The following is a 13,760-nucleotide window of genomic DNA, read 5'->3' as shown; positions in this document are numbered from 1 at the left end:
GCAAGTCACTTAATTTTGTTAGCCTCAATTTTCTCATTCTGTAAAATGGGTATCATAATAGTAGCTACCTCTCGTTGATCATCGTTGTATCAAGTGAGATAATTATAAAGCATTTGGCATAGGGCCTGGTGCATAGTAAGCCTACATAAAGGTTAATTAGCTATTATTACTGTTGTGGTTATCATTATTGTTCTTGTTGTGGAGGAAAGAGGGGACGAACTTATTGGATATAATTTTTGCACCTTTGTATCCAGATTTTTCCAACAGTGTTTGAAGTAAAATAGCTTACTTTTATGATATTTTGACTTATATAGTACTTTTTTTTGATGGGTGTCTATGAGTATATGTTGGTTACCCAGGAAGACATTCTTTTTCATTTTTATGAGATTGCTGTAATTCTTCAATAATTTTATTTTCTTTATAAACTACTTTTCTCTTGGGACCTGCAGTCCCTTTATCCAGGTAACCATGATGATAATAGTTCTGAGCTCAATAGGAACAAATAATGTCTTGCTTTAAAGATGACATATTTGAGGATCTTAAAAATTAGCTGCTTGCTTGGTATTACAGTAGTACTATTAAATATGTCAGTGTGCCTAACTTTACACACAATAATTAGCATTAATATACATTAAAAAAATTAGTTTGTATTTGAATCTTAAAAAAAAAAAAGCTATCCAACCTAATCTCCAAGTTCTTTCCCTGCCTTTCTATTACATAGAGAACATAGAACTATATTTATTTTGTGAATCATGCAATTCAACTCTTTAGTCCTAGGTCAGTTTCTTTAATTTCAATGTTTATCTGGGATATCTCAGGCATTTAGTCACTCTGAACATACAAACATTTAAAACATTTTATTTGAGATGAAACAAACTGACAGCTTCAGGTTTATTTAATATAATACTGAAGATTGCCTTTTGAACGTATATTCACTGAAGGCGTAAGCTTTATATTTTTTATTAGTGAAAGAGAACAGCAATATTAGGCAGTCACTCTTAGTTTTAGAATATATATTAAAACTTCTAAAATATGACTGATTTGCCTTAATCAGCAAATATTTATCAAGTATGTTTATCATGTGCCAAGAAGTCTGCTGTGGCCTAGGGATAAAAATATGCAGAACAAAATAAATCTGACTAATCAGGACCTTAGGTTATAATAGGGGAGACAAGTACCTGTGTTATATGTGTGTGCGCAGCATAAATAGTGGAAACAATGCAAGTATATATGTAATCAGGGATATTCAATTTAAGCTTTTTTGTGTTTTCTGTATAAATATTGACTGAAAGACTTGTCCCATAAATCACTGGGGGGAGATGGAGGGTGGATTGGGACAGTGATATAGAAACACATATTATTTACTATTATTGAATAACATTTCAAATCACCATTCAAAAACACAGGACAAGAAGTCAGTAGAGAGCACTTGTCTTTGTTTTGCACGACTAGTGGACAACTTCCAACATGAGGAGGTGAGCATTGTATCTAATGTGTAACTTTAATGAAAATTGAAAATAAATAAGGAAGCATTGAGTAATTTTTTTTTAATTTTGTTTTTTTCTTTGTAAGAATTTGCTTCAGCAGGTTGCCTCTAAGGATTTGCTCACCAATATTCAGCAACTGTTGGTCGTTACTCCACCAATTCTAAGCTCTGGGATGTTTATTATGGTGGTCCGCATGTTTTCCTTGATGTGTTCTAACTGTCCAACTCTAGCAGTTCAACTTATGAAGCAAAGTAAGTGCCAATATCTGTTTTCTACTTCATGTTTTATAAAGTAGGATGTCTTGTCTGTTGTGGATGAAATATTTGAATAATGAAGGTAATAGTCACTAGAAGAGGACTGGATTGGTAGGTAGAGGACCTGGGACCTTCTCATACCCATGAAGAGAGTGTCACAGGTTTACCATTTACTGTTGGTGTGGTGTGGAGCGAATGACTTCCCTTTTCTGTGCCTCTGTAAGAGGAAGGCTGTGAACTAGATGACTGAAGATGCTTTCCCCTTTTTGGTGTATGCTACTATTATCTTAAATCCTTACAGTCTTCTATGTGCACAGTAGGACTTTAATGAAACAAGAGAACAAATAGGTCTCGTTCACAGGGCCTGGGAACCTGACTAATGTTTACTGTGAAGGTATTTGCAGATCCTGTATTTGATTGTATGCTGCCATGGGGGGAGGAGGGAGGGGTAGAAAAATTGAAACTCAAGGTATTGTGGAACTGCATCTTGTAAACTAAAAGTAAACAAATTAATTTTTAAAACAGTATTGTGGGGGCAGCCAGGTAGTACAGTGAGTAAGAGCACTGGCCCCAGAGTCGGGATGACCTGGGATCGAATCCGGGCTCAGACACTTAGCACTCACCCAGAAATAACTGGCCGTGTAACCTTGAGCAGGTTACTTAACCCCAATTGCTTAAGAAAAAAAAAAACAACAATATTGTGACATTACAAGTTAATTTCATGTTTAGTAAATCATGTTTTACACCACAGTGGTTTTAGAAAACAGATTATATTTAAACAAAAATTAATCCTAAAACTGTATCAGAGAGAGAGAGTGTGTTTCTTTTTAACATGAATATCCAACCAAATGATTCTTCAAATGATGTTAGTACCTGGTTCTAAGTCTTTCTACTTCATCTTGAGGTTGTTCTGTATAAATTGTGCTTTATAAGTTGTTCATCTGTCTCTGCTTAGTCACTTTACATTAGTACATCCAGGTCTTGAACCTGATCTGAAATTTTTCCTTTACTTGTCACTCTGAGAGATTTCAGTTGGATTGCTCATTTCTTTGAGTGTCACTAACAAGGATTATTTTTTTGTATGTTGTAAACCATATGTTTCTTAATTTGAGTATTGGCTTGTTCATATTGAAGATGAACTTTTATAAATGAGACTTTCTCTGAAAGGGTGCTGGCTTTCAGAACTCACAGAGGCTTGGGCAAGATTTAATGTTTAGAATGTTAGAAGAGGAATATCTGGAAATTGGGAAACAACTGAAGGTTTTTTAAGAATAGAATTTTGTTGTAATGAATGTATTATATATTTTTAAATGATACCTAGGACACATAAGCTTCTACAGCAAATTATTGAAGAAAAGGAAGAGATTAAAGCTTAGAAAGAATAGGAAGTCATATATTTATTTCATCTTAATAATTTCTTTTTAAAATTGATCTCTTATTTTTTACCATAATTTTCTAAAAATATCTCTTTGCCTCTCCTACCCAGTTTAAAAAGAAAGAAGGAAAGAAAAACAGTTCAGCAAAACTAACCAACTCATCAACCACATTTTTGACATTCTCAGGGTATAAACCTAACCTAAACTCTAAGTCAGATGGTGTAGATAGCTTAGTTATTTTTTAACATGATTCCAATTTGTTTTCAAAATGTTTTGACTAATTCATAGCTCCATTGACAATGTATCAGTATATTTGTCTTTCTGCAGTCTTTTTGTTGTTTAGATAAGAATTTTCTTTTTAATATTAGTGATTTTGAGTAATTTTTCATATGGTTTTTAGCAGTTTGTAGTTCTTTTGAGAACTGTTTGAGATTTGTTTGTTCATAGTCACTGATCTTTTGGGGAATGTCTCTTAGTCTTACAGATATTTGTGTTAGTTATTTTGGTTATTATCAAATATACTTCATGCAAAGAGTTTTTTTCCTAAGTGACTATTACTCTTTTCAGGCTAGTGGTGTTGTTACTTTTGCAAGAGCTTTTCAATTTATCTATTTTGTTGTCTGTATCCCCTGTCTGATTCTCCCTCTAAAACTACCTGATTACCTTTAATGTCTGTATCCATTTTCAACTAATGAAGCATTTACTTACCTGTTATGTCCAAGGTTTATACAGGATGATAAGTATTAGATACTGAAAGCAAAACAACCTTGTCCTCAAGGAGTTTGCATTCTAACTAGGGAGTCATGCGTGTGTGTGTGTGTGTGTGTGTGTGTGTGTGTGTGTGTAAAATACATACAGAACAGATGCAAAGTAACCTTAGGGAGAAGGCATCGGGGGGGGGGCAGGAAAGGCATCATGCAGAAGCTAATGCTTGGATAACTGAGGGTTTGTGGAATTACATTTGAGTAAAAAGGCACGGAGAAAGGAAGTGATATGTGTGCAGTGGTCAATTTAGTTCAACTCTGAAGAGTATAAGACTAGAAAGGTAAGTTGGGGCTGGCCAGCTTGTTAAGAGCTTTAAATATCATAGATAGGAGTTTCCATCTTATTCTGAAGGTAATCGAAAATCACTAGGAAAGTGACACAGTCAAACTTGAGTGGTTGTTGTGTGGAAGTAAGAACACCAATTAAGAAGCTTTTGCTAGTCCAGAGTAAGAGCTGATAGAGAACCCAAACTGGGGTGGTGGCCCAAACTGATTGGGGAGAAATGGTATGGAGGTAGAAATAAAAAGATTTGGAAATTGATTGTGTTTGGTGAGGGAGAGTGAAGAGTAAATGATACTGAAGTTGCCAGCTTTGCTAAGTGGAAGAAGATGGTTGTGCTTTCAGCAAAAATGGGGAAGTTGGGGAAAGGGAGGGGAAGGTAGGTGTGATTTGAATTTGCTGAACTTGAGGTGTCTGTGGGATATACAATTTGTGATGTATGATAGATTCCTGATAATAGAGGGTTGGTACTTAGTAGAAAGACGAGCTGGATCTCTTGTTTAGGAAATTATTTGTATAGAGGTGATTAAACCCATGGAAGACTGGTAAGGTCACTTAGTAAGATTATACAAAGAAAAGAGGAGAGATCCAAGAAATTTGGATGTTGCATGAACCCCAGCAGAGATTGTTCAGAAGCAATCTTGGAGGTTGGTATAGAAAAAAAAAAAACCCACAGCAAGAAATGTCATGAAAACCTAGAGAAGAGAGACTCTCCTGCAGGAGGATTGGTCAACACTTTCAGGTGCTATATAGATTTATAAAATAATGAGGATTGAGAAAAGACCCTTAGATTCGACTATTGGTAATATTGGGGAGAACACCGTCAGTTGACTTGAGTTTGGAGATTGCTGGGGATTTAAAGAAGATATGGTGGCAATGAGTTTGGACAGCTGTTTCAGAGAGTTTGACAAAAATGTGTAGAAGGATAAAAGGGTCGTGGTTTGAGAGGTAATGACAAAGATTTGGCCATGTCTATGGGCAATAGGGAAGGGACTTGTTGATAGGGAGAGATTGATATCTAATTATTAGAGAGATGGAAACTTTTTGTGAAAACAAATCAAGCAGTTCGAGAGGAAAAAATAGCATATTTTGGATAAGAGTCTGATAGTCAACATAGGTAATATAGTGGCAGGATTTGCTGGACAAGGCAGGAATATTAAGGGTACATGTTAAGCACTGGCAAAGCTCTTACTGTGGGACAGGATATGACTTAAGATGTTTTACCTTTTTCTTCTTTACACTTCATTTTGTATCGGACATTTCTCACGGACTGGCCTAGTTATCTTGAGGAAAGAGAGAGATAACACCTAAAATTGGCAAGAAGGAGCACAGTCCTTGCTTTCTTATTGCTTACTGTGACTAACAGACAGTAGACAAATCGTCGTCCTGAACTTTTATTATACCATATTATTTCGTTTTCTAATTCATTGTACCTAAGGTTCCAAGCCATTGTTCTGAGGCTTCGGTTGAGACTAAGGAATAGCTTGTTATTAAAGAATGCTTCATATTGGTATTTCATTTATTTCATTCATTTGTTTTGTAATAAGGCTTAAATTTATGTTAAAGAGCAGGTAATAACAATACATTCATGTTCAGCATATCCATAATTGTATATAACTGAAGAATAAATAAATCTAGATACATGTCTGAGTGGATTTATTGAAGGTATCTTCAATATATTAGATGTATATTAAATATACACGCACATATATATGAGAGAGAGGGAGAGAGACAGAATATATCTAATATATTAGATATTTTGGGTGGGGCACCCTGAGTGTGGGGAAAAAGAAACTTCATCCAATTGGTGTAGCAGTTGTTGGCATAAATGACCGTGCCCACCCCTACCATTTTTTAAAATGTGAGACATATAAGCAGTAACAGTCAAACTTACATAATCTCATTTTGCTTGCTACAGACTTAAAAAAAAAAAGAATCCTAAACCCTTTCATTAGTTTTAATGTGAGTACTGCCTTACAGTGTCTACTTCTCTTTCTAATGCCTTTCCTCTAAGATCTCCAGTTTCCTCTGATGTCTTTATCCGTGGTTGTTTACATGGTGTCTCCCCCATAGACTTGAGCTCCTTTAGGGTAGGGATTACTTAGGGATGGGAGGCTGAAGGTTACTTTTATTGTTTGGTTTGCTTTTCTTTTATCTGCAGCACTTAGCAATGTCTGCCTCACAGGAGGCATTTTATGAAGTGTTTGTTGACTTGCACACTGTCTAAACTCAGATGTACCATTGCTAGAGAAGCTGTCAAAAATAGCTCCTTTTCATGTACATTTACAAGTTTTGCCTTTGCTTACAAAATCTATGCCTGGTATCTCCCCACCACAGTCCATCCTGCATTGTAGAGCTCAGGTGTGATCATTTCATCTTCCTACTCAATAAACTCGAGTTGTTCCTGTGTATCTTTCAAAGTCCTTCATAACCTTACTCCTTCCTCCCTTTCCTGTCTTCTTTTTACCTTATTAAAGTAAACAATATCCTTCCCCAACTTCTGTCGTCCAACTCCACCAGCCTACTTTAGGTTCCTCTACTATGATACTCCATCTTCCACCTCTGTTCTTTGGCATAGCCCCTATCTCTTACCTGACCTGATTTCCTTCAGCATTTTGCTCAAGTCCCACCTTCTCCAGAAGGCCTTTGGGTCAGTGTCACCTACTGCTATTTTCTCCAAGCACTTTTCCTCTGAAATTACCTCCCATTTACTATGTATTTTTTGTGCGTGTGTATTGTTGTTGTATCAGCAAGCACCCCAGAGTCCCTAGGGTGGCTGCCAACACAGGTTCTTAGATCTGCTTTGTTAAAGGAAAGCAACTCAAAATGGGTTAACAAGCTTCCTTTAATCAGTCAAATGTGTATAGTTTACCTAGTTCAGGGGAAAAAGGTCAGCACCCCGAACTTCAGAGTACACAGACAGAATTATCAAGACAAAGAAACAGATCAAGTAGACAGATTTCCAAACTGTCCAACCATTACATCCATACCAAATCAACATCTGGGATTTTCAAAGCTGGGGGGGCTCTCAACAACGGCTTCCCAGGGTCTCATCTGATCAAATCACAGAACACTTCTCAAAGTGAGCCCCAGAACAAAGCCTCACATCAGGGATTATATAGCCTTCTACTGGGTCAGAGAATGTAACCACCCTCTTGACCCACTGCCCAATCACACAGCATCAAGGTGTGGGCATTCCTGAAAACCAAGCCTCCTGCCACAGGCTCCATGTGACCACATTCAGCCTATTAGGAGGCAGAGTATATTTTCAAATCAAGGAAGATTCTCAGAGTCTCTTAAGCCTATCAAAGGGCCTAAGGGCAGGGAAGATCTTTAAATTTGCATTTCCATTACAGTTGTCATATTATCTACCCTGTTAGAATGGGAGCTCCCTGGGAGTAGGAGTAGGAGTTTGTCTTGGGGGAGGGGGGCATTCTTTGTATCTCAAAAGCATGTATGACCTACCGCATTGTTGACTAACTGATTCACTTCCATCACCCACACATGCAGAAATTGATGGGGCTTGTAAACAAATTGTTGCCTAGACTGCTTTAAAAAACCTGCTTTGCATTCTTATCCTGAGGGCTTTATAAATTCAATTTAAGATAAGGTAGTTCATCGATGATGGTTTAGTAATCCCAATAATTTGTTATTTTTTGGTATGAACCTGTTATTTTATCAGTGTTGTTGTGAAGAGTCTATCCACTGATACAAAGCCAGCTTGTCTGTAACTTAGCATCTTAAGGAATTGCTTAGGACACTGAAAAATCCTGGTTTTCCTAAGGCAGGTATGTGTCAGATGCAGGACTTAAACTTGGATATTGCTGACTCAAAAGGCCACAATCCACCTCACATTACTGCATTTTCATTCTCAAAATTTAGAGAAATATCATGCCAATGAAAGGAAGGAGTACAAAATTAATAGATAATTCTCTATGAAATTTCTGATATTTGGTTTTCTAGATTTTTTGTGCTTGTTTCATTTTTAAATTTTATTAAAAAAATTTTTTTTAATTCAATTAACAATCCTCCCCCCCCCATCCCATGGATAGTCAAAAAATTGATGCTTTGTTGTAATAATTTAAAAAAAAAAATGAATGATCATTTGGGTGCTGTTTCAGATTTATTTGAAGTGTATCTTTGTCTCATAACCTGTGCCTTCTGTAAATGTATTGAAAATTTTTATACAAAACTTCTTGCTTTGTCGTTCATTAAATTATCTATAATCTTCTGGAGAAGTCATCCTAGTCAAGAAGTTTAGTAACTTTTGCTTTTTTAATTTGTGTAGTAACTGAGTTATATTTTTAAAGATATTGCAGAAACACTTCACTTCCTTCTGTGTGGGGCCTCAAATGGCAGTTGCCAGGAACAAATTGATCTTGTTCCACGAAGTCCTCAAGAACTTTATGAGCTAACATCTCTTATTTGGTAAGTTTGGAGACAGTAAGTTCAACACATATTCCTCAAGAAATTCTTTCTCCTTTCCAATTTATATACCATATAATTTAAGCAGTGTTCTAAGATACAGATCTGACTATGTCCCACCTGAGCTCAAAAATGCTTCCTGTTACTAGCACCAAATACAGACTGAAGTGTTGAGAATTTCAGTGTAGGCTCCAGCCTACATTTCCAGACTCATTATACTGTTTTTCTCTTCATCCACTCTCCAGATTAGCCAGATCATCCAGCTTGCCTTGCCTCACACATCAGACTCTCTATCCCATCTCTTCCACCTACTAACATGCTTCAGAATATTCTCCATTCTTCATGTTCACCTCTTAGCCCCCTCAGTTTAAATATAACCTAATACATGAGATATTTCTTCATATCCCCAACCCAGCAACTAGCACCTTCCTGCCAAATTTACCTCTTAACTACATTGTAGTATGTATGTGTGTGTGTTTTATCTGCTTCATTTGTGTGCATGTTGTTTCTTGTAATTGAGTGTAAGCTCTTTGAGAGCATATTCCCAACACCTCACAGGCACGTGGTCTGTGCTTTGTTTTAAATGCTTAAAAAAAAATTTAATTGAAATTACAGATTCTTTTTATGTACTCCTTTTTTAATAAAAATGCATAATGCAGGAAATTTTCAAAATATTGGTATGTTCCTTACAGTGAATTGATGCCATGTTTACCAAAAGAAGGCATTTTTGCTGTTGATACCATGCTGAAGAAGGGAAATGCACAAAACACCGATGGTGCGATCTGGCAGTGGCGGGATGACAGGGGTCTTTGGCATCCCTACAACAGGATTGATAGTCGGATAATTGAGGTAGTAGTTTCAGTACATTTTAAATTGGTGCATTGGGTCGGGGAATTTTGTTTCCTTGTCTCCTGTGTAGTCAGATATGGATATCACATCCTTTTGTCATTTGTTCATACTCTGACCTTGTGATCATGTGAAATGATTTCTGGAAATATAAAGCGTTCTTTCCCATTGAACTTCCTAAGAATTTGGTTTTGGGCATCTCTTGACTCTAATTTCCTCAGCTTTAAAAGTTGAAGAGGTTGATTATGTGCTTTTCTCCTCTTTACTTGAAAAAACCTCTAATCTTTTCTAATAGCTCAGAGAATAGTGCCATATTTCTAAATATGTGACGTGTGCTATGGATTTCTACTTCTTTGTAGAATTCTTCATGTTCCCTAAGTTTAGTTTTTTTTTTGTAAAGGTGCAGGGAAGTTTGGAAATGTTTCAGTTCCTTGTTTTCCTCATCTGCAAAAATAGGGTACTTTAGCCTCTAAATCTCTAAATTCAGTGCTGTTAAGCAGATTTCTAAAAATTTATTATTTTTACAATGGCAGCTAAGGTCTTTGTGAACAGTTCTCAGTCTGAGCATCAAGGAAGAAGCAAGAAGGATGATCCTTTTCATTGCCTAGATTGAGTCTTATACCACTGAGAAGGAATCATCCTTGTTTTATTTAGTCTTCCTTATTTTGTTGCTTCTTCCCTATTAAACAGCCCTCTTCCATAGCATGTCATTTCCCAAATCATTCTCCCAAGAATGCATGTCCATGAAATTCATGGTCTCTTTATTTTTCTTTTGTTCATAATACTTAGATTTTCAAGTTGAAATAGGATAGAGCTAGTTAAACTAAGACATAAAGTGTATTTTAAGTTTCTAATTTATTTCAGGCACCTATTAGATTGATGTTTATATTTAAGATGTTTCTTTTTTTGTTTGTTTTTAGGCAGCTCATCAGGTTGGTGAGGATGAGATAAGCTTGTCTACTTTAGGACGAGTTTATACTATTGATTTTAATTCTATGCAGCAAATCAATGAGGATACCGGAACTGCACGTGCTATTCAGAGAAAACCTAACCCATTAGCCAATACTAACACTAGTAAGTAGCCTTTGAATTAAAAATAACGTTAAATATTACACTATATTGGTTTTATGGAAGGAGATGCTATCCACTGTCAGAGAAACAAATGGCAAGTACAAATAAGTATAGTACAGTTATTTATGCATGTATATATGTGATGTGTGTATACACATACATTGCATGCATGCATACATCTTTGCACGTAATTGTAGCCTTTGAGGGAAAGGGGAAAAAGTAAAAAAGTGCACAGCAGAAAACAAAAGAACCTACAAGGAAGCAAAGAAAAGCTGTACAGCTTTAAAAGTACGTGTAATATTTATTATTTAGTTTTCTTGAAATGAGAATGTATTGCTTTATATTGAATCCTTTTGTGTTCTGTGTGCATGGCAGAGTCTTTTTCTTCTTATTTTGTACTTAATGTTTAAAATTTAAAAACTTAAAAATAAAATTTAAAAAATACTTAAAAATTACACTATAAAGTAATGTAGCTGTTATTGAAGTGTCATCCATGCGTTGGCCATGTGTGTTTTATATACTTGTATATATTTTTCTCCTACATTGAATGATTAAACAAATCCTTTCATTCTATTTCCAATTTGGACATTTATTCTCATCATTCCTCATGCTTCTTCCCAGTAGCAGTCTCTGCAGCAAGGGTTCTTCTTAACCTGGGGTCAGCAGAGTACTTAAGGAGTCCATAGACTTTGGGGAGGTGGGGGGCTTCTATGAACTTGAAAGAAAAAATAGTTGTATTTTTATTTTCTTTAGCCTCTAACTGAAATTTAGTATTTGTTTAAATTAGTTAAAAATATAATCCTGAGAAGGGCTCCATAGAATTCACCTATATAACAGTGATCCTGTTAGGGTAAAGTACCCTTCTTCCATCCTTTTTCATTGCTGAAACCTTGAGTCCTCCAAATTTCCCCTAAGTTGTGGGGTCTTTTTTTTTTTAAAACGAAAAAGCTTATAAAGCTTCGTTAGGAAGCTCCCTTCTTTTCCTCATTCTTAGCCACATCTACTCTAAGTCATCTCTTTGGTGGTCATTGTGGAGAGTAATAGCTCAAATAATTCTCTTTTTGCTCTCCTTGTAGATGGCAGCAGTTGATTCTATCCTATCCTCTTCCTGAATTAATTCTTTTCCTTTTGCGTTGTGTTTATTAACCAAACCACCAATATTCCCCCCTCTTTTCATTTTTCCCAAGTATTCCAGTAATTCCAAGTATCTCCATCTCTTGTAGCATATTCTTGCCTATTGGCATATGTGACTGCAGTAGGATCACCTGCACAGGGGGATTCTTTTCTGAGCAGCCTATTCCAGCTAGTATGTTTTATAAAAGACAGTGTGGTGTAATAGGCAAAGATCTACGGTCTCCAAATCAGAGCTACGTGCTTCTGCATCCCTCCTCTGACACATACCCTGGTTTGTGACTCTAGGCAAGTCACTTTACCTTTCTATGCCCCAAATAACTCACCAGGAGTGAATTGTAGGACAATTGACCTACATTTCCATAGGGATTTGTTTCTTTGCATAGAATTTCCTTCGCTAATGAATTCATAGGGTTAGACCAAAATCTTTTTTTTTTTTAAACATTGTAGAATAGTTTTAGTAGAAATTGATTATCTAATTAGACCATGGCTTGAACTCTTTAATGATTTCTGTATCCTTATCTTTAGGTTGTGTAAAACATCTGCATTTTCTTTTACAGGCGGATATTCAGAGTTAAAGAAGGATGATGCTCGAGCACAGCTAATGAAAGAGGACCCAGAGCTGGCTAAGTCTTTCATTAAGACATTGTTTGGTGTTCTTTATGAAGTGTATAGTTCTTCAGCAGGACCTGCAGTCAGACACAAGTGCCTTAGAGCAATTCTTAGGATAATTTATTTTGCAGATGCTGAGCTTCTGAAGGATGTGCTGAAAAATCATGCTGTTTCAAGGTTTGTATGTTTTCTGTCTTCTTTCCTATATCTCTATATTGTTTAAGCACAGATAACTAGATACCTGTGCAACTAGGTGACACTGTGATTAGAGCACCAGGCTTGGAATCAGAAACATTCATCTTTGTGAGTTTAATCTGGTCCAGATACTTAGTAGCTATGTAGCCCTGGACAAGTTACTTAACCCTCTTTGGCTCAGTTTCTCATCTGTAAAATGAGCTGGAAAAGGAAATGACAAACTATTAGTATCTTTGCCAAGAAAATCCCAAAAGGGGGTCACAAGAGAGTCAGATGTAACTGAAAATGACTGAATGACAAAAAGATACCTGCCAACATCCTGATTTGGTCCTGAATGTGACTTCAGGATTCACTAGGCAAATGGAAGTAGACAGTTTTGCTGAGAAAAGTCAAGGTATCTTATTCTTGCAGCAGTTTGGGTTGTTTTTAGATTTACTTCTCATTGCATTTTATATACATATATATTATTTGATACTTTTTCACAACTCAGAATATTTGCGTGGATAAGCACATACATAAGAAATCTTTCTTAAAATTGTACTGGATCGGTCAAAATGGTTACACCTTTTATAATTTAGTTTATGTGATCCTTGTTCAGTTGAAATGGTTGTGTTTGAGTGAAATTGTATGCTTATACATTTCTATGTACTTTTGTTGTTAGTCATATTGCTTCCATGCTCTCAAGTCAAGACCTGAAGATAGTAGTTGGAGCCCTTCAAATGGCTGAAATCTTAATGCAGAAATTGCCTGATATTTTTAGTGTTTACTTCAGAAGAGAAGGTAATGTTATATTTCATTTCTGTTTTCCAGGATTAAGTAGTTTTTAGCCCTTAGAGTATTAATTAGTGAATAATAATTTTAGCAGTAAGAACAAAGATGTCACCTTCTCTCCATATCCATAAAGAGTAAAATAATAGGCTTTAGCTGGGTAATCTCAAATCCATTGTTTACTTTTTCTAAAGATGGTGCTAGGGATCCTAGATTTAGAACTGGAAAGGCACCTTAGGGTTCATCAAGTTCAGCCCCATTCATTTTGTATGAGTAGTCATTTATTCTTTATTAACCGTGGGTGGATGGCATTTTCTAAACCAACAGGAGACAACCAGGCTTTTTAAATATCTGGAAAGCTAGAGAAATAATAAATTTGTAGAGGAAACATACTACCAGTAGGATATAGTCATCATAAAGCAGTGTAAGTCTTCATTGTTTAGGTCAGGAAATAAATTAATATACTAGAACATGTCGCCTTCAGTGCAGCCCTCTTACTTTGAGACAGTTCAAGTTCTAAACTGTCCATGAGAGATATTTTCTTCTTGTTC

The 13,760-nt window shown here is 36.0% G+C and overlaps 1 protein-coding gene across 13 annotated transcripts in view; it reads left to right on the top strand.

The window, feature by feature from the left end:
• The window catches only part of TRIP12 (thyroid hormone receptor interactor 12), a 199,150-nt gene that overhangs the window by 142,045 nt on the left and 43,345 nt on the right, over positions 1 to 13,760 (top strand). For 9 of the 13 annotated variants that reach the window (XM_069104625.1, XM_069104624.1, XM_069104622.1 and 6 more), the window contains 7 exons: positions 1,407 to 1,475; positions 1,573 to 1,738; positions 8,472 to 8,589; positions 9,279 to 9,438; positions 10,353 to 10,506; positions 12,195 to 12,423; positions 13,103 to 13,221. In XM_069104625.1, coding sequence (XP_068960726.1) covers positions 1,407 to 1,475; positions 1,573 to 1,738; positions 8,472 to 8,589; positions 9,279 to 9,438; positions 10,353 to 10,506; positions 12,195 to 12,423; positions 13,103 to 13,221 — 1,015 coding nt within the window. The remainder of the gene's footprint in view (positions 1 to 1,406; positions 1,476 to 1,572; positions 1,739 to 8,471; positions 8,590 to 9,278; positions 9,439 to 10,352; positions 10,507 to 12,194; positions 12,424 to 13,102; positions 13,222 to 13,760) is intronic. The other 4 variants (XM_069104627.1, XM_069104626.1, XM_069104623.1 and 1 more) reach the window with 1 other exon arrangement.

The sequence above is a fragment of the Petaurus breviceps genome, unplaced genomic scaffold (genome assembly GCF_028583685.1).
Source record: "Petaurus breviceps papuanus isolate PSGF00001 unplaced genomic scaffold, PetGlider_PUasm1.0 688, whole genome shotgun sequence".
NCBI classification, from domain to species: Eukaryota; Metazoa; Chordata; class Mammalia; order Diprotodontia; family Petauridae; genus Petaurus; species Petaurus breviceps.
Note: the sequence above shows the minus strand (reverse complement) of the source record. Positions and strands in the feature narration are given on the sequence as shown.